The sequence below is a fragment of the Heterodontus francisci genome, chromosome 10 (genome assembly GCF_036365525.1).
Source record: "Heterodontus francisci isolate sHetFra1 chromosome 10, sHetFra1.hap1, whole genome shotgun sequence".
Classification (NCBI taxonomy): domain Eukaryota; kingdom Metazoa; phylum Chordata; class Chondrichthyes; order Heterodontiformes; family Heterodontidae; genus Heterodontus; species Heterodontus francisci.
In genome coordinates, this window is record NC_090380.1 from 28,456,373 (window position 1) to 28,482,571 (window position 26,199).

Consider the following 26,199-nt stretch of genomic DNA (forward strand, 5'->3'; position numbering starts at 1 on the left):
AGTTCCAGTTGCCCATCCTTGCCATCAGATGCAGATCAGCAAAGGCATGGTGCTAAGTCAATAAGGATAATAAAAATAATCAGCACTGTTACATATCTGGCATGTGTTCAATTTCTATATACATACACTGGCTCACCACAGTAAAGCTGCAGAGATCTACAGTTGTCACTCATTCTTTCCTACAGCCTAGCTTTGGAGATCGTGAAGTTAAGAAATCGAGATAACGTGGACGCACAAAATTTTTAAGAATATGGTCTAACAAGACATTCATGAAGGGTACTTTGGAAGTAATATCCTGTCCATCCAAGTGTTATTCTGATCTACAGAAGTGATTTTTTTTTAAAGTTATGACCAAAACACATTTTACAATGTAAGTTTTAAACTCATACTTCAACTTTCATCCAGATCTAGGAGATTCACAAAAGTTTTAAGACAAACTGACACATTCAAGCACAATCTTCTCTCTTCACCCAAAATGCACTGGGCTTTACTTTCCCTTCTCTTGAAGACTGTGCTTGGGTACAGTTCTGCTGCCGCCAGTTACCTTGAGTAACATTCCTAAGTGGCCATTATTAATGCGTATGCCTCAACAGCAAGTATCAATAGGCTACTTGACTGCTGGAGTTGGGGGCCAGATCACAATGAAGGCCAAGCACACACTCTCTCAACCCATGTCCAGCTGAGGCCGTTGCATGGCAATATCAGTGGGAGGACAGATAGTTATCCCCTCCAATCCTTGAGACATTGAGGCTAACTTAACTGTACAACCTCCAACCCAGCACAAACCAGGGATCAAACTAAGGATTTTCCTGATCTCGATGGCCAGCTATTGACTGGATAAACTCTGGCATGGGGGGAGCCACAGTCCATGTGATGACTTGAGCTGCAAGGAGCATTCCAGGAATATGCTGAAATCATCAGAAAGTAATGGGTTGAAGAATTAGAGAGGAGTTGAGAACATTTTTCACTTAAGAGGGCAGTGGGTGTCTGGAACTCACTGCCTGAAAGAGCAGCAGAGGCAGAAATCCTCATTGCATTTAAAAAGCACTTAAATATGCACTTGAAGTGTCGTAACCTACAAGGACACGAACCAAGAACTGGAAAGTGGGATTAGGGTGGAGAGCTCTTTGGCTGACAGACAAAATGGGCTGAATGATCTCCTTCTGTGCCATAAATTTTCAAGATCCTGTAACTCATGGCGCACTGCTCTTGTGCAAAGCTGCATCATTCATACCCCACTCATTGTTTGGTCCATAATTCCTCCCCTCTTCTCCTGAAGATATCATACTGGGATATAACTAATGCCAGCCTCCATCTAGTAGGCTCAGCGGCCATTCTTCAGATAGATCAGCGAGTTGTATTTAACTTTCCATGTCAATCATGCCTGCATACACGAACTTTGCAGCATGGACTACTGTATCACTACTGATGATGTTCCCTTCCTTTAGCCCAGGGACAGTATACCACCACCCTAGCTGAGATCAGATAACTAACCACAGAACAGCAATCAGGCCTTGGAATATACCCATTATGTTGAACAAAGTGCCATACCAGGCAGCATATTCGATCCATAACAATTAGGAGGGGTGGGAAAGAAGGGTAATCAAATCGCTGAGTTATGCAAATATGTGCAAGTATGAAGTGATTTGAATCACCCAACTCCATCCATGTGGTTTTCTGCATTGAAAACTGTGAAAGGAATAATTATAGGGAGTTTTTATTTCACCTGTGTGTAGAGGGTTTACTTTTTTGTAAAATTAGATATTTATGCTTGCGTTAAACATACCTGCCCATAGTTGTCTATTCCAGTAACTAATCTATTTAAATTTAATAAATCAAAGGATGTCCTTAAAGACTGGCCAAGAGTTGATAGTCCTACAGCTTGAAGATTTTTCAATTCGTTCATGAACGTTGCATGGTTTTCCTTCCAGCCAGCCTGAAAAATAAAACATTTCAGTCATGCTTTCTCTGTTCAGAATACATCCAATTCTTTCACTCAAGTTGCAGGAAGTCAGTTTTCGCAGGTCATTTTAGCAGGATATCAATACAGAAAAGGTACAGAAATTTGTGAATTAGTAATTTCAGAAAAATAAAGTGCAAAATGCAACACATTTTCATAACCTCTACACTGTTAAACTTGTTTGCCTTTCTCTTGTCAATTTTCCCCGCACCCCAAACACATTGACTCTTCATTAGGGAGATAGCGCTGCAGACACTGGCGCCTCATCGAAGTGGTCTTTAGGCATGAGTTTTAACAGTGGTGTCAAAAAGCATCATAGTCCAAATTGATCCTGTCAATCAGCTTCAACCCATCTGTACTTCCAGCAAGGCAATGTAAGGGAGGGGGAGAAGCAGTCAGCTGGAGCCAATTTTATAGCTGAGACAATTCCAGTTTTGAATCCTCCTTGATCCAGGATCACTAACAGCCTAATGCTGTCCCAGTTGAGATTTGCTAACATGCTCTGGACCTAGATCAGACTTTTTTTTAAAACTTTGAGCACATACCCTTTTGGTTCATCACCCCCGCCCAACCCCAATGATCTTGACATACCTTGAGGCCTATACCACAGCCTTTACCACTCTTTGACTATGTCAAGAAAAGCATCATAGCTGAGTCTGCCCAGTTTTTCCCCTCTCCCACTGTAAAGTAGCAGTTCCCCACTCCCAAAATAATGAATAGTGCCCAAATAACATGGCCCAAGATGGAAACTCAGGAGTACATATTAATTTAAGCTGCTTCTGCCCCTTCCACAGCACATTACCACACTATACGGCATTATGTGCATTTTTAAGCTATTCCTCACTTGTGTTTGTGCTTGTATCTCAGTAATTGCAGTTACTCAGAAACAGGTTTAATTACAAACCCACAAAACTGATCAACACAGAAAAAAAACTGGCCCATCAAGTCTTCAGCTACGAAGGCCCTTATCTCTGGAATGGCCTCCCTAAACCTCTTCGCCTCTCTAGCGCACTCTTCCTTCAAGACACCCCTTACAACCTATCTCAATCTGTCAATACCTCATATGTTGCTCATGAGAAGTTTTATTTACTAACATTCTTCTTGGGCAATTTACTACATTAAAAATGATACATAAAATTCAAATTACTGTTGTACACTGTGCCAAATTTATTTCTAGAAAGCAGGAGAATGTTTAGAGTTCCACAAATCCTTATGAGAGGTTGGTTTCTCAAGCCACAGCTTCTCCATTTCCAACAGAGCTGCTCCAAGACCTTCATCAGTGATATAATAGTGTGACTTAGCCAGACTGAGAACTAAACTACATGCAACTCAAAAACATTTAAAGTTAACTTTTTTTCTATATAAAAATGGGAAGGAATCAATTTAAAGAAAAGGTATCTGACTTACACTATCCTTCCCCTGAGAAAGTCTGACTACTCATCTTAAGACTGACGTTCCCCTTGAAGAAACAAGTCTGGACACTTGCCTGTCTGTTGTGTTCCCCTTTAAAGGACCAAATCTGTCACACACCTAAGTAACTCAATTTCACAAGGGAGTTTTGCGCCACACTTAGATTCACCATAAAGTCGATTTAAACATCTGTGAAACTGTCTAAGTTAGTTTCTTAACATCAGTTTCCCCCCCACCACCACCTTCCTTGTTATGCTAAATAAGGCGGCGTGTCCATGGTAAAACCATCCCCCCGCCCCCCCACGCCAATCACCCTGAGCTGTACAGCAGGAGGAATATGTCGGCCATGTTTAGGGTTCCTGAGTGGAGAGAGAGCAGGGAAACCCCTCTCAAACACACCAACATACAAAAACCAGAAAAGCCCAGCATTAATGAGGGTGTGGGTTTACCTTGATACTGTACGGCGGATCATCGAAAGTCACCAGCATGTACCTGTCTCCCCGGCTGGCAGGGTCGCGGGCTCGCAGCTGTTTACAGGCGGGGAGTAAGATGGAGGCAGAGGGAGAGAGAGAGAGAGACAAGTTAGGATCTTATTCGGCGTTAGCGCGGGGCCTGAGGCCTAGCTTCCCCTCGCCAACCCCCCTCCCCCAACCTTTTCAATTCCTTTTTTTTTTACCTTCATGAAGGTTTCAACCGCGCCTTTGGCTATGTCCAGATAGGTGGTGCCCAGATGGGTGCGCTGGCTCATGGAGGCGGACGTGTCTATGAGGAAAAGTAAGATGGGCATGATGGGGGGGGGTGGGGGTCAATGAGTTAGACAGGGGGTTGGTGGGGAAAGAGAAAATGTATTGTAATCAAACTCGAGCCCCCGGACTTGGACGAGGCCTTGGGATTTGGAAGGGGGTGATTACACTCGGGAGCTAAACCTCGGCTTTCCAGTCAGCTGGGCACCACTGGCTCAACTTTCTGTGGGAGAATTGGAGGAAAGGATTTGGGTGATGGGAGGGCATGAGGGTCTCTGCCCTGTTGTGTCTGTCTTTCACCTTTCCCCCCCACCCCTCCCTTTTCCCCCGAGCTCTGGGGCCGCTCCGTGGGCTTGCAAACTCCCCACTCCGCCCCTGTGACTGTCTCTCCCTTAAATGCCGCTCAGCACAACTTTGCTTCTCGTTTCAACTCCCCTCCCCCAGCCCACTCGCCGCGGCATCATGTGACGCGCTCCCTCCACCCACCGCCAACTCTGATTGGTTGGCGGCCAGCCCCTTCGTTTGCATATTGGAACTCACCGCTGCTGCGAGCCGCTGCACGAGGCCCCTTGTGCGCATGCCCGCGCTGGGCGAGGGGAGAGAAACACGTCATTTGCGGTGCCTGCGCATGTGCGGCTTTTTTCAAACGCCACCTTCCTTCTAGTCCAGCACATGCGCAGTGGGTGAAGGGCAACTCCAGCGGGTCTGGTGCTGGTACCCAAAGGATTCTGTCATGAAATATAAACACAATAGACTGCAGATGCTGGAAATCTCAAATAACAGCAGAAAATGCTGGAAATACCCTGCCAGTCACGCAGCATCTGTGGAGGGAGAACCAGAGTTTTAATGTTAAAGACAAGAACCACTTGCATGAAAATAGCGTCCTCCCCGACCACAGGTTGTCCCAAAGCGCTTTTCAGCCAAAGAAGTGCTTTTTTGAAGTGCAGTCACTGCTGTAATATAGGAAGCATGGCAGCCAATTTGTGCCCAGCAAGCTCCCACAAACTGCAATGGGATTGATGATGACCAGGTAATTTGTTTTTAGTAATGATTGAAGGATAAAGGCCAAGTCACTGGGGATAACTCCCATGCACTTCAAAATAGTATCATGGGATCTTTTACACCTACTTGAGAGGGCAGACAGGGCATCAGTTTTAACATAAAACAGAAAGTGCTGGAAATACTCAGCAGGTCTGACAACATCTGTGGAAAGATCTGTCTCCACAGATGCTGCGAGACCTGCTGAATATTTCCAGCACTTTCTGTTTTTATTTCAAATTTTGAGCATCCGCAGTATTTTGCTTTTACCTCAATTTTAATATCTTGTCCAAAAGACAGCACCCCCAACAGTGCTGCACTGGAGGGTCAGCTTAAATATTTGTGCTCAAGGCCTGAGGTAGCACTTGACCCCACAGCCTTCTGCCTCAGAGGTTAGACTGCAACTGAGCCATGATTGACACTTTTGAATAACATTTCAGGTCGATGAAATGATACAGGATGTTCTGTTGAATTTAGAGGCTTGGGGAGCTACCAAATGCAAATTGGGAGACCGCTTTGCAGAATATCTCCAATGAATCAGCAACTGTGACCCTGACCTTCCAGTCGCCTGTTAGTTAATTCTCTACCCCACTCTGACTTCCCTGTCCTCAGCCTCCTACACTGCTCCAATGAAGCTCAACATAGGTGCGTGGAACAGCACCTCATCTTTCAATTAGGTACTTTGTAGCCTTCCAGACTCAACATTGAGTACAACAACTTTGGATCATAACCTCTGCCTCCACTTTTTCAGATGGCAGCTGTTGGCAATGATTTTGTGATTCCCATTTACAGCTCCTCTAGACCCATCTGTTAATTGTCCCATCACCATCTTCTTTTGCTATGTCCCCTCATCCCGTTCCTCATTTAATTTCCTCCTGCCTTCCACCCTATCACAGACCATTCCTTTTGTTCTTTCCCCCTCCCCCTTTTGTTTGCCTCTGTACTTGCTTAAATCTTGTTACAGCTTTAACTTTTTTTTCTGTTTTGACGAAAATTCATTGATCTGAAATATTTCTCTCTCCACAGATCTGATGCGTATTTCCAGAATTTTCTGCTTTTATTTCAGCTCTGTCATAAGCCTTTCTTTAGCTAGTACATTTAATTCAATGATTTGATGCACTTTGTTGTGACATACATTGGCCATGATGATCCATAAGCCAGAGTTTGTGCATTGGACTTAAACTGAGATGAGCCCAAACCTCAATAAGCAAACATCCCCACGAGTCCTGATATATCCAGCAAATACTAACAAGCGAGTTCGTCAAAATTTATTGATTTATGGATTACGCCAGTGAAAAAGACGCGATTGTGTTCACCTCAAGAGCTCAGGCTTCCCTTATGTAACATGTAAGAGCTGATAAAGATGATGGTTCCTTATAGACCCCTCAAATACTAGAAATACCTGCTTCTTTCTACCCTATGAACAGATGCCCCTCTACGTTGCTTTCATTGATCTCACCAAAACCTTTGACCTTGTCAGCAGATGTGGTCTCTTCAGCCTACTAGAAAAGATTGGATGCCCACCAAAGCTACTAAGTATCATCACCTCATTCCATGACAATATGAAAGGCACAATTCAGCATAGCGGCGCCTCATCAGACCCCTTTCCTATCCTGAGTGGCATGAAACAGGGCTGTGTTCTCGCACCTACGCTGTTTGGGATCTTCTTCTACCTGCTGCTCTCTCATGCATTCAAGTCTTCAGAAGAAGGAATTTTCCTCCACACAAGATCAGGTGGCAGGTTGTTCAACCTTGCCTGTCTAAGAGCAAAGACCAAAGTACGGAAAGTCCTCATCAGGGAACTCCTCTTTGCAGACGATGCTGCATTAACATCTCACACTGAAGATTGTCTGCAGAGACTCATCGACAGGTTTGCGGCTGCCTGCAACGAATTTGGCCTAACCATCAGCCTCAAGAAAACGAACATCATGGGACAGGACGTCAGAAATGCCCCATCCATAAATATCGGCGACCACACTCTGGAAGTGGTTCAAGAGTTCACCTACCTAGGCTCAACTATCACCAGTAACCTGTCTCTCGATGCAGAAATCAACAAGCGCATGGGAAAGAAAGGCTTCCACTGCTATGTCCAGACTGGCCAAGAGAGTGTGGGAAAATGGAGTACTGACACAGAACACAAAAGTCCAAGTGTATCAAGCCTGTGTCCTCAGTACCTTGCTCTACGGCAGCGAGGCCTGGACAACGTACGTCAGCCAAGAGCGACATCTCAATTCATTCCATCTTCGCTGCCTCCGGAGAATCCTTGGCATCAGGTGGCAGGACCGTATCTCCAACACTGAAGTCCTCGAGGCGGCCAACATCCCCAGCATATACACCCTACTAAGCCAGCGGCGTCTGAGATGGCTTGGCCATGTGAGCCGCATGGAAGATGGCAGGATCCCCAAGACACATTGTACAGTGAGCTCGTCACTGGTATCAGACCCACCAGCCGTCCTTGTCTCCACTTTAAAGACGTCTGCAAACGCGACATGAAGTCCTGTGACATTGATCACAAGTCGTGGGAGTCAGTTGCCAGCGATCGCCAGAACTGGTGGGCAACCAAAAAGGCGGGGCTAAAGTGTGGCGAGTCGAAGAGACTTAGCAGTTGGCAGGAAAAAAGACAGAAGCGCAAGGGGAGAGCCAACTGTGTAACAGCCCTGTCAACCAATTTTATCTGCAGCAGCTGTGGAAGAGTCTGCCACTCTAGAATTGGCCTTTATAGCCACTCCAGGCGCTGCTTCACAAACCACTGACCACCTCCAGGCGTTTACCCATTGTCTCTCAAGACAAGGAGGCGAAAGAAGAAGATTTACCCTATCCCTTCATTTTATAATTTTAATTACATATATCATCCAAAATATGCATTTTTCTGATGAAAAATACAAATTTGGAAATTTTCTTTCTATTTGTATTTCCTCACATCAGGTGACATCCTAATGAATATTTTTTGTGTGCACTCTCTTCAAAGCCTCAATATCCTTACAGACTGGAGCCTAATACTACAGCATCTAAGATCTTAATGAGGATTATATGAGCTTATCATCACCACATGAAAGGCCGCAGCAAAATTTCAAGATTATATGAAGGTAAATATTATCAACTGATAATTCAAAGTTGTTTTCTTTGCTTTAAAAAATTGAACAGGAACATATGAACAGGAGGAGGCAATTTAGCCCCTTGAGCCTATTCCACATTCAGTGAGATCATGGCTGCTCTGTGATCAAACTCCACATGCCGACCTTTGCCCTACATCCCTTAATACCTTTGGCTAACAAAAATCTTATCAATCTCAGATTTAAAATTAACAAATGACCTGGCATCAATTGCCGTTTGCAGAAGACAGTTGCAAACTTCTACCATGATTTGCATGAAGAAGTGTTCTCTAATTCCACTCCTGAAAGGTCTGTCTCTAATTTTAAGACTATGCTCCCTAGTCCTAGAAAAATAAGTAGCAATAGTTTCTCACAACCTACTCGATCTATTCTCCTTAATATCTTGAGCATTTTAATCAAATCACCCCTTAACCTTCTAAATTCCAGGCATTACAACTCTAGTTTGTGTAACCTCACTTTGTAATTTTACGCTTGGAGTCCAGATATCATTCTGGTAAATCTACATTGCACTTCCCAAGGTGTCATGCCCAGAACTGCTCACAGTACTCCACGGATCGTCTAACCAGGGCTTTGTTAAATTAAGCACAAAGCAAGGTGTAAGCTCAGTGGTAAAATCTTCTCCTCTAAGCCAAAGGGGCAGGGTTCAACCCCACTGTGGATAGTCCTGAAGAGGGGAGACTGGAGCTCTGGCTCTGAATTCTGGTTTGACATTCAATGGGATACTTGCGACTGATGAGTGTGAATGCCCACTCCCCTTCATCATATGGGTTGTGGGAGCCCATAAAACCCTCCCAGTGTACATGACAAGCTGCCCTATTAACTGGTAGAAAGATGGTTCCCACCATGAAAAGAGCCTTCAGGTGTGACCTATCAGCCTGTGAATCCTCCCATTATTTCATGTTGTTTTCCAAGGGAAGAGTGTGTGATAAGAAAACAACAGCAACATAAGGATCTAATGTTTAAAAATGAACTATCAGGGAAGTTGAATTAATTGTGAAGAGAAGCAGACTGTAAATGTTTACTTAGCATTTCCCATTATAAATGGTTATATCATAAATACCAACCGAAAAGCCTGACTCAAAAATAGTAACTACAGGAAGTAAGGCAGTGCGCACTGTAAACAGAAATAGGCTGGGGAGCACAGCATTGTGTGGTAAGCAGGGTCGCAGAGGCCGGGTGTGGGGGGTAAACACTCCTTTCATGGCCTTAACCATCTTTATACCAGTAGGTAGGGTGGTTTGTCATATACAGAAGGGGGGTTTTGTGGTCTCTCACAACCCATGTGATAAATTTGGGGGTGGGCCATCCACACCCACCAGGCACAAATATTCTGTTGGATGCCAACCCAGAGAGTTGAGTAGGCCTGATTTGGAGCTCTCTTTGAGAAGCATTTGGGCAGCAGCCAGCCGTGAGGAGAAGCAGAAGAGAAGCTCAGTGATCTTTGTGGCATTTTTCCTGAGGGACTTTTGAAAGAAGCAGAGTGGGAATTAACAAAACTATTTTAAGAAAAATACTCGCAAAATTAAACAAGTTTTGAAATGATGTTTACTAGTTATGGTTACACGCCAGGGATTTCGGGACCTGAGCTTGGAAGAGTTGTGAAGAATGCAACAGCACTACTCAGTGGTCACAGCCTGCAACTATATTGTATTGCCATAATATCCTATCATCCTGTCCAGGACAAAGTGGTCTATTTGACTGGCATCCTGCCCACCAGCTTAAACATTTACTCCCTCCAAAACCAGCCTGGTGTGGCTGGAGTGTGTACTATCTTCAGGATAACTGCCAAGCTCGCCAAGGCTTTTTAAGCAGTAATGCCCAAACCCACAACCTCCACCACTTAGAAGGACAGAGGCAACAGGTGCATGAACACCTCACTTCCTAGTTCTCCTCTAAGCCACATACCATTCTGACTTGGATATATATTGCTGTTCCTTCATCGCTGCTGTAAAGTCCTAGAACTCCCAGCCTAACAGCGTTGTAGGATCACTTCCACCACATGGACTGCAGTGGTTCAAGAAGTAGACCATTCACCACCTTCCCAAGGCCAACTAGGATTGGGCAACAAATGCTGACCTTGCCAGCAGTGCCCACATCCCAAGAATGAATTGAAAAAAATGATATACCCTTTCAACACTGAACATATTGAAATAAAAGTGTAACCAAGAATTGTGACAGTGGGAATTAGGTTTTCTGGACCGGAAGTGTGCATTGTATACAAGTGTTTTAATATTATGCCAGCCAATCACCCATGACAAACAAAGGTTACCCCTCAGTCTTCACTTTTCTGGAGAAAAGCAGCCCAGCTTGTTCAATCTTTCCTGGTATTTCTAACCTCTTGTTCTGGTATCATCCTTGTGAATCTTTTTTACACCTTCTCCAATACCTCTATATCTTTCTTACAGTATGGAGACCAGAATTGTGCATAGTACTCCAAGTGTGCTCTAATCAAGGTTCTATAAAAGTTTAACGTAACGTTCCTAACAATGAACCGCAATGCTTTGCTTGATTTTGTTATGGCCTCAGTCACTGTACATAATGGTTTTCTTCTATCGGTAATCCCAGATTCTTTTGCTCCTCTACGTCATTTCGATTCCTTGTTATCCAAGTAATACATGACCTCCTTACTCTTCCTACCAAAGTGCAGCACCTAACACTTAATTATATTGAAATTCATTTGCTAAGTACATGTCAATTCTGTAAGTTTATTGTCCTCTTGACAAGAATGTCTTCGTGTATTTTGTTGCAATCTTCCTTTGGCTTAACTCAACACCCCAATTTGGTAGCATGTGCAAATTTAGAAATTGCTCTTCCGATTCCCAAGTCCAATTCATTAACGTTAATTGTTACAACGGAATGAAGTTGGTCATTCCCTGGGAATTAAATAAAATATTCCTTTCCAGGGAACTGCTGCAAGTAACCTGTGAAAAAAATCACATGGGGCATTTAAGTGTTTTTTTTTTACATTTTCTTTGAACACTTTTGTTTATAAAAAATATTGATGAGAAAAAAGGCTGTTTGACTGACAATCAAGAATCATCCAAATGGCGTGGAATGGTGCAACACCATGAAAAGATCTTGTTGGGTGAACAATGGTGCTAGGGTGGCAGCGTGGTGGTTGAAGGAGGGAGTCATGTGAAATTCCAAGAATACATGCAAACAAGGTTGATAAACTTAGTGTGGGCATATTTAGAAATTTTCCAATAGGTCATAAGTTTTTGTAGATAGAAAGTGCATGCAAAGACAAGATTTTTAATATGTTATTTGTCAAACTTTTGTAGCATTACATACTGTGAGTAAAGACCAGATCTGATTTTCAGGTGATGTGGGGTTAGACAGCAGGGATAATTTGGACAAGTGAACAAAAGGAACTAATTCTCCATTTAAAACCATTACATTCTGTTGTTATTTTTATAGTTTCCATTACAAATTCCTCAGCCCACATTGGCAGCTTCCGTTATAAATGTAAAATTGAGGCACCCTAATTACACCCTCCTGCCATCATATTTGTTCCAATGAAACATCATCGACCTGAAACTTATCTCTGTTTTAGATGCTGCCTGACCTGTTGAATATTTAGAACATAGAACAGTACAGCACAGTACAGGCCCTTCGGCCCACAATGTTGTGCCGAACCTTTAACCTACTCTAAGATCAAACTAACTACCTACCCTTCATTCTACTATCATCCATGTACCTATCCAAGAGTCACTTAAATGTCCCTAATGTATCTGCTTCTACTACCACCGCTGGCAGCGCAGTCCATGCACCCACCACTCTCTGTGTAAAGAACCTACCTGACATCTCCCCGAAACCTTCCTCCAATCACCTTAAAATTATGCCCCCTGGTGATAGCCCTTTCCGCCATGGGAAAAAGTCTCTGGCTATCCACTCTACACAGTGGCGCAGTGGTTAGCACTGCAGCCTCACAGCTCCAGGGACCCGGGTTCGATTCTGGGTACTGCCTGCGTGGAGTTTGCAAGTTCTCCCTGTGTCTGCGTGGGTTTTCTCCGGGTGCTCCGGTTTCCTCCCACAAGCCAAAAGACTTGCAGGTTGATAGGTAAATTGGCCATTATAAATTGTCACTAGTATAGGTAGGTGGTAGGGAAATATAGGGACAGGTGGGGATGTTTGGTAGGAATATGAATATGGGATTAGTGTAGGATTAGTATAAATGGGTGGTTGATGTTCGGCACAGACTCGGTGGGCCGAAGGGCCTGTTTCAGTGCTGTATCTCTAATCTAATCTAATCTAACCTATGCCTCTCATCATCTTGTACACCTCTATCAAGTCACCTCTCATCCTTCTTCGCTCCAATGAGAAAAGCCCTAGCTCCCTCAACCTTTCTTCATAAGACATGCCCTCCAGTCCAGGCAGCATCCTGGTAAATATCCTCTGCACCCTCTCTAAAGCTTCCACATCCTTCCTATAATGAGGCGACCAGAACTGAACACAATATTCCAAGTGTGGTCGAACCAGGGCTTTTTAGAGCTGCAGCATAACCTCGCGGCTCTTAAACTCAATCCCCCTGTTAATGAAAGCCAACACACCATACGCCTTCTTAACAACCCTATCAACTTGGGTGGCAACGTTGAGGGATCTATGGACGTGGACCCCAAGATCCCTCTGTTCCTCCACACTGCCAAGAATCCTGTCTTTAAGCCTGTATTCTGTATTCAAATTCAACCTTCCAAAATGAATCACTTCACACTTTTCCAGGTTGAACTCCATCTGCCACTTCTCAGCGCAGCTCTGCATCCTGTCAATGTCCCGTTGCAACCTACAACAGCCCTCCACACTATCCACAACTCCAGCAACCTTTGTGTCATCGGCAAACTTATTAACCCAGCCTTCCACTTCCTCATCCAAGTCATTTATAAAAATCACAAAGAGCAGAGGTCCCAGAACAGATCCCTGCGGAACACCACTGGTCACCGAGCTCCAGGCTGAATACCTTCCATCTACTACCACCCTCTGTCTTCTATGGGCCAGCCAATTCTTTATCCAGACAGCCAAATTTCCCTGCATCCCATGCCTCCTTACTTTCTGAATGAGCCTACCATGGGGAACCTTAACAAATGCCTTGCTAAAATCCATATACACCACGTCCACTGCTCTTCCTTCATCAATGTGTTTTGTCACATCTTCAAAGAATTCAATAAGGTTTGTGAGGCATGACCTGCCCCTCACAAAGCCATGCTGACTGTCTCTAATCAAACTATGCTTTTCCAAATAATCATAAATCCTGTCTCTCAGAATCCTCTCCAATAATTTGCCCACCACCGACGTAAGACTGACTGGTCTGTAATTCCCAGGGTTATCCCTATTCCCTTTCTTGAACAAGGGAATAACATTTGCCACCCTCCAATCATCTGGTACTACTCCAGTGGATAGTGAGGACGCAAAGATCTTCGCCAAAGGCGCGGCAATCTCTTCCCTCGCTTCCCGTAATAACCTTGGGTATATCCCGTCTGGCCCCGGGGACTTATCGATCCTCATGTCTTTCAAAATTTCCAGCACATCCTCCTTCTTAACATCAACCTGTTCGAGCATATCAGCCTGTTTCACGCTGTCTTCACAAGCGACAAGGTCCCTCTCACTAGTGAATACTGAAGCAAAGTATTCATTAAGGACCTCCCCTACCTCCTCCGACTCCAGGCACAAGTTCCCTCCACTATCCCTGATCGGCCCTACCCTCACTCTGGCCATCCTCTTGTTCCTCACATAAGTGTAGAACGCCTTGGGTTTTTCCTTAATCCTACCCGCCAAGACTTTATCATGTCCCCTTCTAGCTCTCCTAAGTCCATTATTCAGTTCCTTCCTGGCTACCTTGTAACCCTCAAGAGCCCTGCCTGATCCTTGCTTCCTCAACCTTAAGTAAGCTTCCTTCTTCCTCTTGACTAGCTGTTCCACATCTCTTGTCATCCAAGGTTCCTTCACCCTTCCATCCCTTCCCTGCCTCATCAGAACAAACCTATCCAGCAGTCGCAGCAAGTGCTCCCTAAACAACCTCCACATTTCTGTCATGCATTTCCCTGAGAACATCTGTTCCCAATTTAAGCTCCCCAGTTCCTGCCTAATAGCATTGTAATTCCCCCTCCCCCAATTAAATATTTTCCCATCCCGTCTGCTCCTATCCCTCTCCATGACTATAGTAAAGGTCAGGGAGTTGTGATCATTATCACCGAAATGCTCTCCCACCGAGAGATCTGCCACCTGGCCTGGTTCGTTGCCAAGCACCAAATCCAACATAGCCTCCCCTCTAGTCAGCCTATCTACATATTGAGTCAGGAAACCTTCCTGGACACCTGACAAAATCTGCTCCATCCAAACTATTTGCACTAAGGAGGTTCCAATCAATATTAGGGAAGTTGAAGTCACCCATGACAACAACCCTGTTACTTCTGCACCTTTCCAAAATCTGCCTCCCAATCTGTTCCTCCGTGTCTCTGTTGCTATTGGGGGGTCTATAGAAAACTCCCAATAAAGTGACTGCTCCTTTCCTGTTTCTGACTTCCACCCATAATGACTCAGTAGACAAACCCTCCTCGACGACCTCCCTTTCTGCAGCTGTGATACTATCCCTGATTAGCAATGCCACTCCCCCACCTCTTTTACCTCCCTCCCTATTCCTTTTGAAACATCTAAACCCCGGAACATCCAACATCCATTCCTGCCCGTGATATCCAAGTCTCCGTAATGGCCACAACATCGTAGCTCCAAGTACTGATCCATGCTCTAAGTGCATCACCCTTATTCCTGACACTTCTTGCGTTAAAATAGACACACTTCAACCCATCATACTGGCTGCAACTTTGCCCTGTCAACTGTCTAACCTTCCTCACAGACTCTCTGCACTCTGTATCTGCCTGTTCAACAGCTACCTCATCCACTGATCCGTAGCTCTGGTTCCCATCCCCCTGCCAAACTAGTTTAAACCCTCCCGAAGAGCTCTCCCAAACCTCCTACCCAGGATATTGGTGCCCCTCCAGTTCAGATGCAACCCGTCCTTCTTGTACAGGTCCCACCTTCCCCAGAAGGTATCCCAATGATCCACATATCTGAAGCCCTCCCTCCTACACCAGCTCTGTAGCCACGTGTTCAGCTGCACTCGCTCTCTGTTTCTAGCCTCACTAGCACGTGGCACCGGTTTCAATCCTGAGATTACTACTCTGCTCGTCCTGCCTTTTAGCTTCCAACCTAACTCCCTATATTCGCTTTTCAGGTCCTCATCCCTTTTCCTAGCTATGTCATTGGTACCGATGTGTACCATGACTTCTGGCTGCTCCCCCTCCCCCTTAAGAATCCTGCAGACTCGATCCGAGACATCCCCGACCCTGGCACCCGGGAGGCAACATACCATCCGGGAGTCTCGTTCGCGACCACAGAATCTCCCGTCTGTTCCTCTAAACATTGAATTTCCTATCACTATCGCTCTCCTATTCTTCCCCCCTTCCCTTCTGAGCCACAGAGCAAGGCTCAGTGCCAGAGACCTGGCCGCTGTGGCTTTCCCCTGGTAGGTCGTCCCCCCCAACAGCACCCAAAACGGTATACTTATTATTGAGGGGAACGGCCACAGGGGATCCCTGCACTGTGCGCCTATTCCCTTTCCCTCCCCTGACGGTCACCCAGCTACCTTTATCCTGTAACTTAGGTGTCACTACTTCCCTATAACTGCTCTCTGTCACCCCCTCAGCCTCCCGAATGATCCGAAGTTCATCCAGCTCCAGTTCCCTAACGCAGTCAGTGAGGAGCTGGAGTTGGGTGCACTTCTCGCAGGTGAAGTCAGCAGGGACACAAGTGGTGACCCTTAACTCCCACATCCTGCAAGAGGAGTATGCAACTGCCCTAGCATTTTCTATTTTTGTTTCAGATTTCCAGCATCTGCAGTATTTGCTTTTGTATATTGTAATTGCCTTAATGAGGGGAGAAATGCAGGATATTTATCACAGAATCACAGAATTGTTACAGCGTCAGAGGCGGCCATTTGGCCCATCGTGCCCACTCTAGCTCTCTGAAACAGCAATTCACTTAGTTCCATTCCCCACCTTCTCCCCATAACCTGCACATTCTTCCTTTTCATACAACAGTCTAATTCCCTTTTGAATGCTTCTGTCGAAACTGCCTCCACAATTCCCGGCAGTGCATTCCAGACCTTAACTTGTCGCTTTTGCTTCTTTTACTAATTATTTTAAATCTGTGCCATCTCATTCTCAATCCTTTCATGAGTGGAAATAGTTTCTCTCTCATCCCGTCCTGCCACCTTCAATGACTTATGTACATATACACCCAGGTCCCTCTGCTCCTGTACCCCCTTTAGAGTTGTACCCTTTATTTTATATTTTCTTTCTATGCTATTCCTACCAAAATGAATCACTTCACATTTCTCTGCATTGAACTTCATCTGCCACCTGTCTGCCCATTCCACCAACTTGTCAATGTCCTTTTGCAGTTCTACACTATCCTCCTCACAGTTCACAACGCTTCCAAGTTCCGTATCATCTGCAAACTTTGAAATTGTCCCCAGTACACAAAGGTTTAGATCATTAATATATATTAGGAAGAGCAAAGGTCCCAACACTAACCCCTGGGGAACTCCACTACAAACCTTCCTCCAACCCGAAAAACATCCACTAACCACTACTCTTTGTCACTCAGCGAATTCCATATCCTCGTTGCTACTGTCCCTTTTATTCCATGAGCTATAACTTTGCTCACAAGTCTGTTGTGCGGCCTTGTATCAAACGCCTTCTGAAAGTCCATGTACACCACATCAACAGCATTGCCCTCATCAACCCTCTCTGTTACCCCTTCCAAAAAAACTCCAGCAAGTTAGTTAAACCAGGTTATAACCAGCAAAACTGATACAAGCAGTAAATCCAATTACATTTGTGAAGTTTTATTTAAGCGACAATGACATCAAAATAGGTAACATTTTAAACGACCATAAATTACTTTATTCCCAATAGGCCGTCCACAGCGTACAAACACATTCCTCGTCCAGGCTGTAGTTCCTCTATTTCCGGGGGAAACATTTCTTTGTCGCACTGGCTGGACTGATTACGGAGCTGCACGGCTGCGATAGTTTCCGGAGTTGCGCTATGGTGGCTGCGCAGTAGTTGATGTGACGCAGGGTCGGGGCGGTCCGCTCAGAGCAGGCACAGGAGCCTCAGTATGGCTGCGGAGAGTAAACCCAAAGCGTTGACTCGCAGACCCGTTCTGCTCAGCAAGATCGAGGGTTCCCAGGATGTGGTGAACATGGCGGCTATCATTCCCAAAGAGGATGGAGTCATCAGCGTCAGTGAAGACAGGTCTGTGCCAGGAAGGACGGAGAGGGTGGGCGGGGGGAGAAGTAGGGGTCAAGGGGTTGGAGAGGAGAGCTGAGGGGAGAGAAGAGTGGGGGAATGGAAGGGATAGAGTGGAGAGGGGGAAGGGGCAGGATAGCGGGGGGAGGAAGGAAGATCGGACGAGAGAGGAGCAGTGGGTGGAGAGGAGATGAAAGCAGGACGGGGTGGGCGAGAGGGGCGGGGATGGGAACGGGATGTGGGGGTAGGACGGAGTTGTGAGTAGTGGGGGAATGGGATGGGAGAGGAGGGGGGCAACAGCGGGGCAGAGGAGATGGTGAGGTGGGTTGGTGGGGGGAAGGAGATGGGGTGGGGTGGAGGACCATGTAGAGGGGGGTACGGGATGCTGGGGGAGGAGATGGCAGGGAGGGAGGTGGATCGGTGGTGGGGAGGAGATGGGGACTGCACGGCAGTGGGGAGGAGAGGGGGATGGCGGGGGCAAGAGAGGAGTTGGGAGTGGGATGGTGGGTGGGCAGGAGAAGAGGGAGACGGGCTGGATGGTAGTGGGGGAAGGGGATGTTTGAGAGGGGTGGTGGGAAGGAGGAGAGAGGGACGAGGCAGGACCAAGGTGGGAGTTGAGGTAGGGAGAGTTGAAGAGGTTGATGGGACAGAGGGGGAACGAGAGCAGCATGATGAGATGGGGAGTAGAGGGAGACGGGAAGTGGGACTTGGGCGGGAGGGGGAGGCAAGGGGGACCTGAGTGGCATGGCGTAAGGGAGGCGAAAGAGGGACTGGGGTAGCACAGGACGAGGAGAGGGGGACTTGGGCGGCATGGCGCAAGGGGGATGATGGGGGACTTGGACGGTGAGAGGGGGTGTGGGATGGCAGAGAGGAGAATGGACAGAGAGGGAAATGAGGGGGCAAAGAGGGTGTGGGGTTGAGGAGAGGGACAGGTCAGAATGATGAGACTGGGATGATGAGGTCATAGGAAGGGAGACATTCATGGAGTGGGTGGAGGGAAGACAAGTGGATCGGGGCGAAGAGTAGGACAAGGGTGGGGGGAGGTGAGGGACAGTGAAAGAACGTGATTAGTTAAGAGGTTGAAGAGTGGGACATGAGAGGAGGGCAAGAGCAGCAATGTCTGCTGGAAGCAGTGGACAGGAAAGAGGAAAGGAGAGGGTAAGGAGACGAGGCAGACATGAGGAATTGAGAATTGGAGAAGAGAGAAGAAGGGTTGTAAGGGAGAGAAAAGATGTGAGGCCCCCGGGGCAGCCATGGGACCATAGAATAGGAAAAGGGGAAGATGTGAGAATTGGGGATGGGGAAAAAGTGAGAGTTCAGTGGAGGGATGGAAATGAGAGGTCAGTAAGAGTAGGGACTAAGGAGAGAGATCAGCGAAGGATTGAGAAGAAGGGGTTCAGAGCAGAATGGGATAAACACAAGGGAGGACAGAAAAAAAATTCTATTAACAATAGCACTAAATAAAGAGAAGTAATAGTTTAAAGATACTGTGTAGACTAATAGATTTAGCTAAATGTAGATTTATACATAGTGAAGTTACCATGTAACTAAGTCATCAGTTGATAAGAAGTGAAGCACTAAAGATGAAGTATTTTCAAGAGAAGCTGAAAATTTATCTGTCACCACCTGTTTCCAGCTTATGTTGGGTTTTCAGAAGAGGGTAGCCAAGTGGAAGGAAGTTGTTGATACTTCTGCGAAATGTGTCTTCCACTCGTGACTTAGAAAAATCACATCACTTCCAAAACCTTAACAGTTAAAATGGTGGCTGGATACTACTTTTATAAATGTTGTGGTGTTGTCTTCACGCATTCTTAAAAGCATTGTTTTTTCTGAAAAAAAAGACAGACCTCTGAGCCTAATTCCGGTATTTCCGACACTTTCTGTTCTCAATCCAACAGGTTGTGGTCTTACTCTTTGCTACCTTAGCTGGAGTGATTTGGTTTTCCCCTGGGATTGTATTACATACATCCTGAATTATGGGTCAAGCTTCTTGATCATATGCCACAATGGAAATGGGCAAATTATTGAGCATCCTTTCATACTGAATCTGCAGGCAAGTTTCAGCTAATTTTCAGTTGGACGTTAATTGCTAGCACTGATTTGGAAGATCTGGGGTGAGATGTTAATGCTTATGAGAGAAACTTCCAAGTCTGTTTATGAAGAAGGCGCTGAGACTGTTCATTGCTTGCCACAGAGCTTACTTCTCCACTCCTAACACCCAGCACCTATTCACCCTGTTAACCTTCAACTATTAGGTATTTAATCATTAACACAATTATTAGACACTAATAAATCCCCCTCTTTTCTTTAAATTAAATACATATATAAAATGAAAAAGAAGAGAAAATAATACATTTTTCTTTATCTTACATTATACCATCGATCTTCAACAGCACCAGCCATTAACATAATGTATATTAAACCTTTTTTAAAACAAAAAAAAACTTGTTTAAAGAATTACAAAGCAATCTTAACATTTAAAAAAATCCACATTTTCCTAACACATCATAACACTAGACATCCCTCTTTTTTTGAACAAGCATCTCTCTTTTTGTGAAACAATCCGACAACCGATGCCTTGCTTCGACCCATTTTATTTTGGAAATTTCTTTTCTTTCCAACATTTCTTTCACACTCGCTAGATCAATCCTCAACCTCTTTTCTGTGACACTTTTTGTCAAATGGACATTGTCCCAGAGAGAATGGTTATCTATATAGCATTCTATAGGAAAGTTTTTCTCCGATTGCCCCTTAAATATGAGTTCCTTTAAAATACTTGATAAATACATACCCATATCTATCGCTTCTGTCAGTGCAAGTGTCTCAGCAGCTAAGGTACTTTTAACTATCCTCTTTATTTTCTTCGATTCCCAGGCAAATAGACAGCATTTATCATTTCTCCCCATCAAGCTAGACTATGATGTATTCGACTTGAGCACCGTGCTGAAACATGCTACTGTTGGGGAAGTGCTGAAAGCAATAAAACATTGAAGAAATTGAGTTTAGACAAATGTACACTCAAGTTCCAGCATTGGGTGACCCAAAAGAAATGAAAACCCTGCTGCGATCGAATAATTATTGGGAAGATTAGCGTGTGAGGCATCAATTACTTCCCTTTGAAATTTCTTCCTTTGCAATTCCCATGTGTGTGTCGATAAAAGGGCTAGGAATATCATCAAACTTGCTTTTCCTGCTGTTGAGTCTATTGTAACTTCTTGGTCGCCTAGCTGTTCCTCAAATCCCTGAATTACAAGTCTGGCCTTAGCTTTGTATGGACTACCAGGAAGTACTTTCTCTGTACAGATCCATCGATGGGACAATGCTGGTTGTCCTCGATCTGGCACCTCTGTGTATATGCTAAACTCTCTCCAACTGTCAAGCTCTTTTTATTTTGCATCCTTTACCAACTTACTATCTAACATAAATAAAAACAAAAAATGCTGGAAATACTCAGAACCCTGAGCATCAGTTCTGATGAAGGATCACTGACCTGAAACGTTAACTCTGCTTCTCTCTCCACAGATGGTGCCAGACCTGCTGAGTATTTTCAGTATTTTCAGCATTTTTCGTTTTTATTTCAGATTTCCAGCATCTGCAGTATTTTGCTTTTATATTACCATCTAACGTAGCCACTAAAGCTTCTCTATCACAAGGTCTCCTACTTCTTGTGGCACTCCTCGCCTACACTCTGGTCTTTGCTGTTGTGAAACCAGGTCCCCTACTAGATTTCCTATCCCTTTCTGGACTACTACTACTCAACCTGTCCCTCCTACGACCAGGCTTCTTTTCACAAGTTTGTGACCCTTTCCTTGGACTATGATCATCTTCAGGCCCACTGACTGAACTTACACTACGTTTTCTAGCCTTCCACATTTTCACTTCCTTCTGCCAATCTATAGATCTGATATCCTGTCCCTTGTCTTTCACATTCAGCCACTGTTTGTATTTCACTGTGGCTTTTCCTGCCCTTGCTATAATGGTGGCTTCCCTCCATTCACTAGTCCCTTCTGGCATATATGTCACTCTAGTCCCAATTTCCGGTAGTTGCCCTTTGGGATAAATGGCCTTATCTGGATCTTCACGATCACTTGGCCCACTCTCAGTCAGCCCATTATCTGCCATAGTCTGTTGCTTGTAAAGGTCAGACATATGTGCATGCGAAGTACATGCTGCATCATCAGTGTCCATCATTTGTTCAGATTCTGTTAATGTATAATCAGTCCCAATAAGCCGCGAGGAATGTACTCTAACGGTTTGGTTGCCATGTTGCAAAACTACCATCTATCATCTATCCATTCTTTCTGCCCTTCTCTTTTGTAATACACCATGCCCCTGGTATTAAAATTCTTTTCTGTTGGTCTGATCCGATACCTCAAAGCTGTCCTGAGTTTTTCTGAAACCTACACCGTAATAAATGCTCTTCTCCCTGCATGCATGGCATTCAAGTGTTCCACAAAAATTGAACTAATTGTAGTCCCCTTTAAAACCGGAGGATGATCCCACATTACCAAAGGTATTTTTGGATTCCTGCCATAAATTAATTGATGAGGGCTGTAGCCCCCCACCATTTGAAGCGTGTTTTTCACATGTACTGCCCACCCAGAGCAGTCGTCAATTTACAGTTTGGATGGTCAGCTAAAATTTTTCAGTGCATTTCGTCAATCACGGCATGATTTCTCTCTCAAATTCCATTACTATAAGGACTTTCTGCTGCTGTGTGCATTGCTACAATATTCATATTTTTGCACATGCTCCTGAACTTATCATTGGCAAATTCTCCATTGTCAGTTAGAAGCCGGTGCTCCCAGTCCCCTTCCTATCCACCTTTCCATTAACTTGTCCTCTATTACTTTTTTATCTTTACTATAAATTACTGTTGACAGACTGAATCTAGTCACTATGTCTAAAAAGTATAGCAGAAAAATGGTTTTGTCTTTATCCTGTACCTTCAAGTCCATCGCTACGGTTTCATTAAAGTCCTTGCTACTGGGAGACTCACTACGGGTCACGATGGCGTCGTGTATTTTTTTTTTTTACAGATATCACATTTTTCACTGATATCCTCGAGAAATTTAGCGTAATCATAATCTATTACCCTTGCATCTTTTAACAGAATCTTCAACCTTTGACGAGATGGAAGTGTAAATTGTCGATGTAGTTTTGAAATAATTTGCCCTTTCTCCTTTAAATCCATAACCCCGGATGCCATTAATGCCTCTAACATCCCGCTTAGAGAGATGTTGGGTCTCGCTAAAGGAATACAATAATGTCCCGACTTTGTAAACTGCAAAGCTACAGATTTCCCAAAGACAATCGCCTTATCATATTCCATATCCAATTTCATCTGAGCCTTTTTGATAGACGGTTTATTTAACGACAAAGGTATTTCACTGAATACTACATCTGCACTGATAAAGTGGTTTGCCCCTGCTATTTTACATGGTGTTATCATCCCCAAACCTAAAACAGGTAGAACTGTCGTGTTCTTTGACCTTACCTCGGTCTTCTTTACTTAAAGAATCCATGTAACACCTTAACCAGTCCACTCCACATAGCATGGACGTACACTCACTGTCTAGTACTGCGCAATTGAATGAATCTGCGACTAGGACACTCATTACCGGACTGAAGCTTTTCATGACCAATACAATTCCTTCTGATTGATCAGTAGCGTCATTTTCGCCTTCCGAACCTTCCACGTCATGTGTCATTTCAATGACCCTGTTGTTCCTTTTTGGACAATGCAACGCATAATACTACTTTGGGTCACATAGGAAGCATCTGTTGACCACCCCTTGGTTATTCCTGGGGTTCATCTTTCTGCCATAATTGCCTAATTCCTGCCATCTGTTATAGCTGCCTGTAGTGTCTCTATCCTCATTTGTTTTGTTTGTGATTCTCCTTTCGCACTGACGTTTGGGCCCCATATTTGAACAGCTTCGAAATACAGCTAGCATTGTATTCACCACCTTTGGTGTCACCGCTGAAGAGCCCATTTGCGCCATGAAAGCAGCCGGAAAGGAATGTTTTCGCAAAAGATTTTTCAGGGCGTCAGACATCTGATCAAAAAGCGTATCTCTTTCTTTGAATCTAACTCGGGTTATTACCAGGAGCCTATCCATGTTCGATATCCTAGCACAATCCAACAATTTGAACGGTCAGTTAAACACGATGATCTATTCTTCTATGGAACAACCATCCATTTTTCAAAATTTATCAAAGTCCGACCACGCCTCATGGGCACTCGATAACTCATCTTTCATATAACTTTTATCCAAACCTTCTTCATTGTCCAAATGATGAGCCTCTAGCTCTGAGAACACTTTGTCCCTGATCTTGCTTCTAACAGGAAGTGCAAGGGCTATTCCTTGCTTGTTTTTAGTAGATCAGCTTCACTCTTCCATTGATCATAAGGTTCGGCTTCACAAAACAGCGGTGCAGAATCATATCCTGACACCTTACACCTGGTTTCAGTCATCTTTCTTCAAAAAAAACCCTCCAGTTGTAATCTCCTGATTGAAAACAAATCGTTGTCTCCAATCTTCACTTTCAGGCAACCATCCTCTGCTACCAGTGTTAGCGAAACTTCCAAGCCTGTTTGTAAAGAAAACACTGAGACTAGGATACTTTGATGAGGACTGTTTGTTTATTGCTTACCATAGAGCTTACTTCTCCACTCCTAACAACACCCAACACCTGTTCACCCTATTACCTTCAACTACTAGTTTTTAAACATCCATTAACAACTTATTAGACAGTAACAATGCTGAGGCCCCATCTTTCTGCTCAGGTAGACAGAAAAGATCCAATTGGCACTATTCGAGCATCTGAAAGTAGGAGGCCATTCAGCCCCTCAAGCTTGTTCCGCCATTCATTTAGATCATGGCTGACCTATATTCAACTCTATTTACCTGCTTTTGCTCCATATACCTTATACCCTGTCCTGATAAACAATCTATTCATCTGTCTTGAAAGCTCCAAATGTTTCAGCTTCCACAGCCTTTTAGGGGAATGAATTGTGATTTCTACTGCATGTTTGTGTGAGAAAGTGCTTCCTGATTTCACTCCTGAAGCAGAGCAGGGAGTTCTCCTAATGTCCTAGACAACACTCTTCCCTCAACCGATGCAACAAAACCATTTGTTAATTTTTCTGTTTGTGGGACCTTGCTGTGCTCAAATTGGCTGTGCATTTCCCTAGATAATAACTTCAAAAGTAATCAATTGCATGAAAAGCACTTTAGGGACATCTGTGAATGTGATAAGACACTAAATGCAGTATCTTTCTTCTGACTTGAATTCCCAGTATGTGTACATAAGACCCACATTTATCCTTTCTTAAAATGAGATATTCATGAAAAGTTTCTGGCAATTTAACTTTGGCTGGTTTCCTGAGCCAGAAACTCGATCCAAGGCGCGAAAGCAGAACTTCTCTGGTCAGGAACCCAAAGTCTGAAAAAATAAATCAATGAAAATGCTCATTTGCGTTTTTGCTGGGTTATGCCAAGCTGAGCCTTGATTCCCAGGGACATTAGCAAATAAGTGGCATCTCACAATAAGGCAGTGAACTAAACCTACCCACCTTCCAAATGGTGGTGGTTTTCATGTCTTCTCACTCTTTCTGTAAAGGAAGAGTATGAAATAGTGGGAGGATTCACAGGCCATGACAGGAAGGCTGCTCCCATGGGAGTAACCATCTTTATGTCAGCTGATGGCATAGTGAGTCCCCTATGGCGGGATGGTTTAATGGGCTCCCACAAATCATGCAATGAATTTGCGGGTGCGGGCACCCACACCTACCAGACATGAGCTTACTGCTGCATGTCAACCCAGAATTCACAGCTGGACCTCTAATCTCCACTCATTGGGACTGTCTCGAGTGGCATTTGAATTTTGCACCTTCTGACTCAGACTGGAATGCTACCACTGAGCCAAAGACTCAATCTTACAGTGAGATAACAGGAGCACCATTCCATTGGCAGATCAAATAAATCTGCAGCAATGCTAAAAATCCAAGAAATAGTTCCCTTTAAAATCACTAAGAGACAACCAAGCAGTTTGGGTCTTGATTTATGTAAATGCTATTCTCTGTGCTGCCTGCTCTTAACTTGTGTCCATTTACAGATATTCTGCTTTATGTATCTGCGTTTCTTTGGCTTGTATTGATTCCTTGCACTGGAGTATTTTTAGATGGTGGAACTATCCTTTAGCTTATCTCATTGTGACATCATACACATTTATACTTTTACTGCTTTTTGTATAAAAAGTTCCAGAGGCAGCTGAAATGCTTATTTCTAATCCATTGCAAGGGAAAGGGGTGACTGCATTTAAAGAATCATACAACACAGGACATCATTTGGCCCATCTTGAAATTAGGGATAGTATTAAATCCAAAGATGAGGCATATAAAGTTGCCAGAAAAAGCAGCAAGTCTGAGGATTGGGAGCAGTTTAGAATTCAGCAAAGGAAGACAAAGAGGTTGATTAAGCGGGGGGAAATAGAGTAGGAGAGTAAACTTGCGGGGAACATAAGCTGACTGTAAAAGCTTTTATAAATATGTGAAGGGAGAAAGATCACTGAAGACAAATGTAGGTCCCTTACAGTCAGAAACTGGGGAAACTATAATGGGGAAC

At 44.4% G+C, this 26,199-nt stretch overlaps 2 protein-coding genes across 5 annotated transcripts in view; one reads left to right on the forward strand and one right to left on the reverse strand.

Moving 5' to 3' along the window:
* Nucleotides 1-17,586, reverse strand: part of LOC137374367 (integrator complex subunit 6-like) — a 134,997-nt gene extending 117,411 nt beyond the window's left edge. Inside the window, exons 1-3 of one of the 3 annotated variants that reach the window (XM_068040336.1) lie at nucleotides 17,220-17,586; nucleotides 3,820-3,897; nucleotides 1,787-1,936 (exon numbers count right to left, since the gene is read on the reverse strand). In XM_068040336.1, the coding sequence (XP_067896437.1) occupies nucleotides 1,787-1,936; nucleotides 3,820-3,858 (189 nt within the window). In that variant the 5' untranslated portion in view covers nucleotides 3,859-3,897; nucleotides 17,220-17,586. Of the gene's footprint in view, nucleotides 1-1,786; nucleotides 1,937-3,819; nucleotides 3,898-4,046; nucleotides 4,513-17,219 lie in introns of those variants that run through there. The other 2 variants (XM_068040335.1, XM_068040337.1) reach the window with 2 other exon arrangements.
* wdfy2 (WD repeat and FYVE domain containing 2) overlaps nucleotides 17,375-26,199 on the forward strand; it is a 57,535-nt gene continuing 48,710 nt past the window's right edge. Inside the window, exons 1-2 of one of the 2 annotated variants that reach the window (XM_068040339.1) lie at nucleotides 17,505-17,575; nucleotides 19,468-19,622. Coding sequence is in view for 1 of the 2 variants with exons in the window: in XM_068040338.1 (XP_067896439.1) it covers nucleotides 17,439-17,575 (137 nt within the window). In the remaining variant the exon portion in view is untranslated. Of the gene's footprint in view, nucleotides 17,576-19,467; nucleotides 19,623-26,199 lie in introns of both variants that reach the window. The other variant, XM_068040338.1, reaches the window with a different exon arrangement.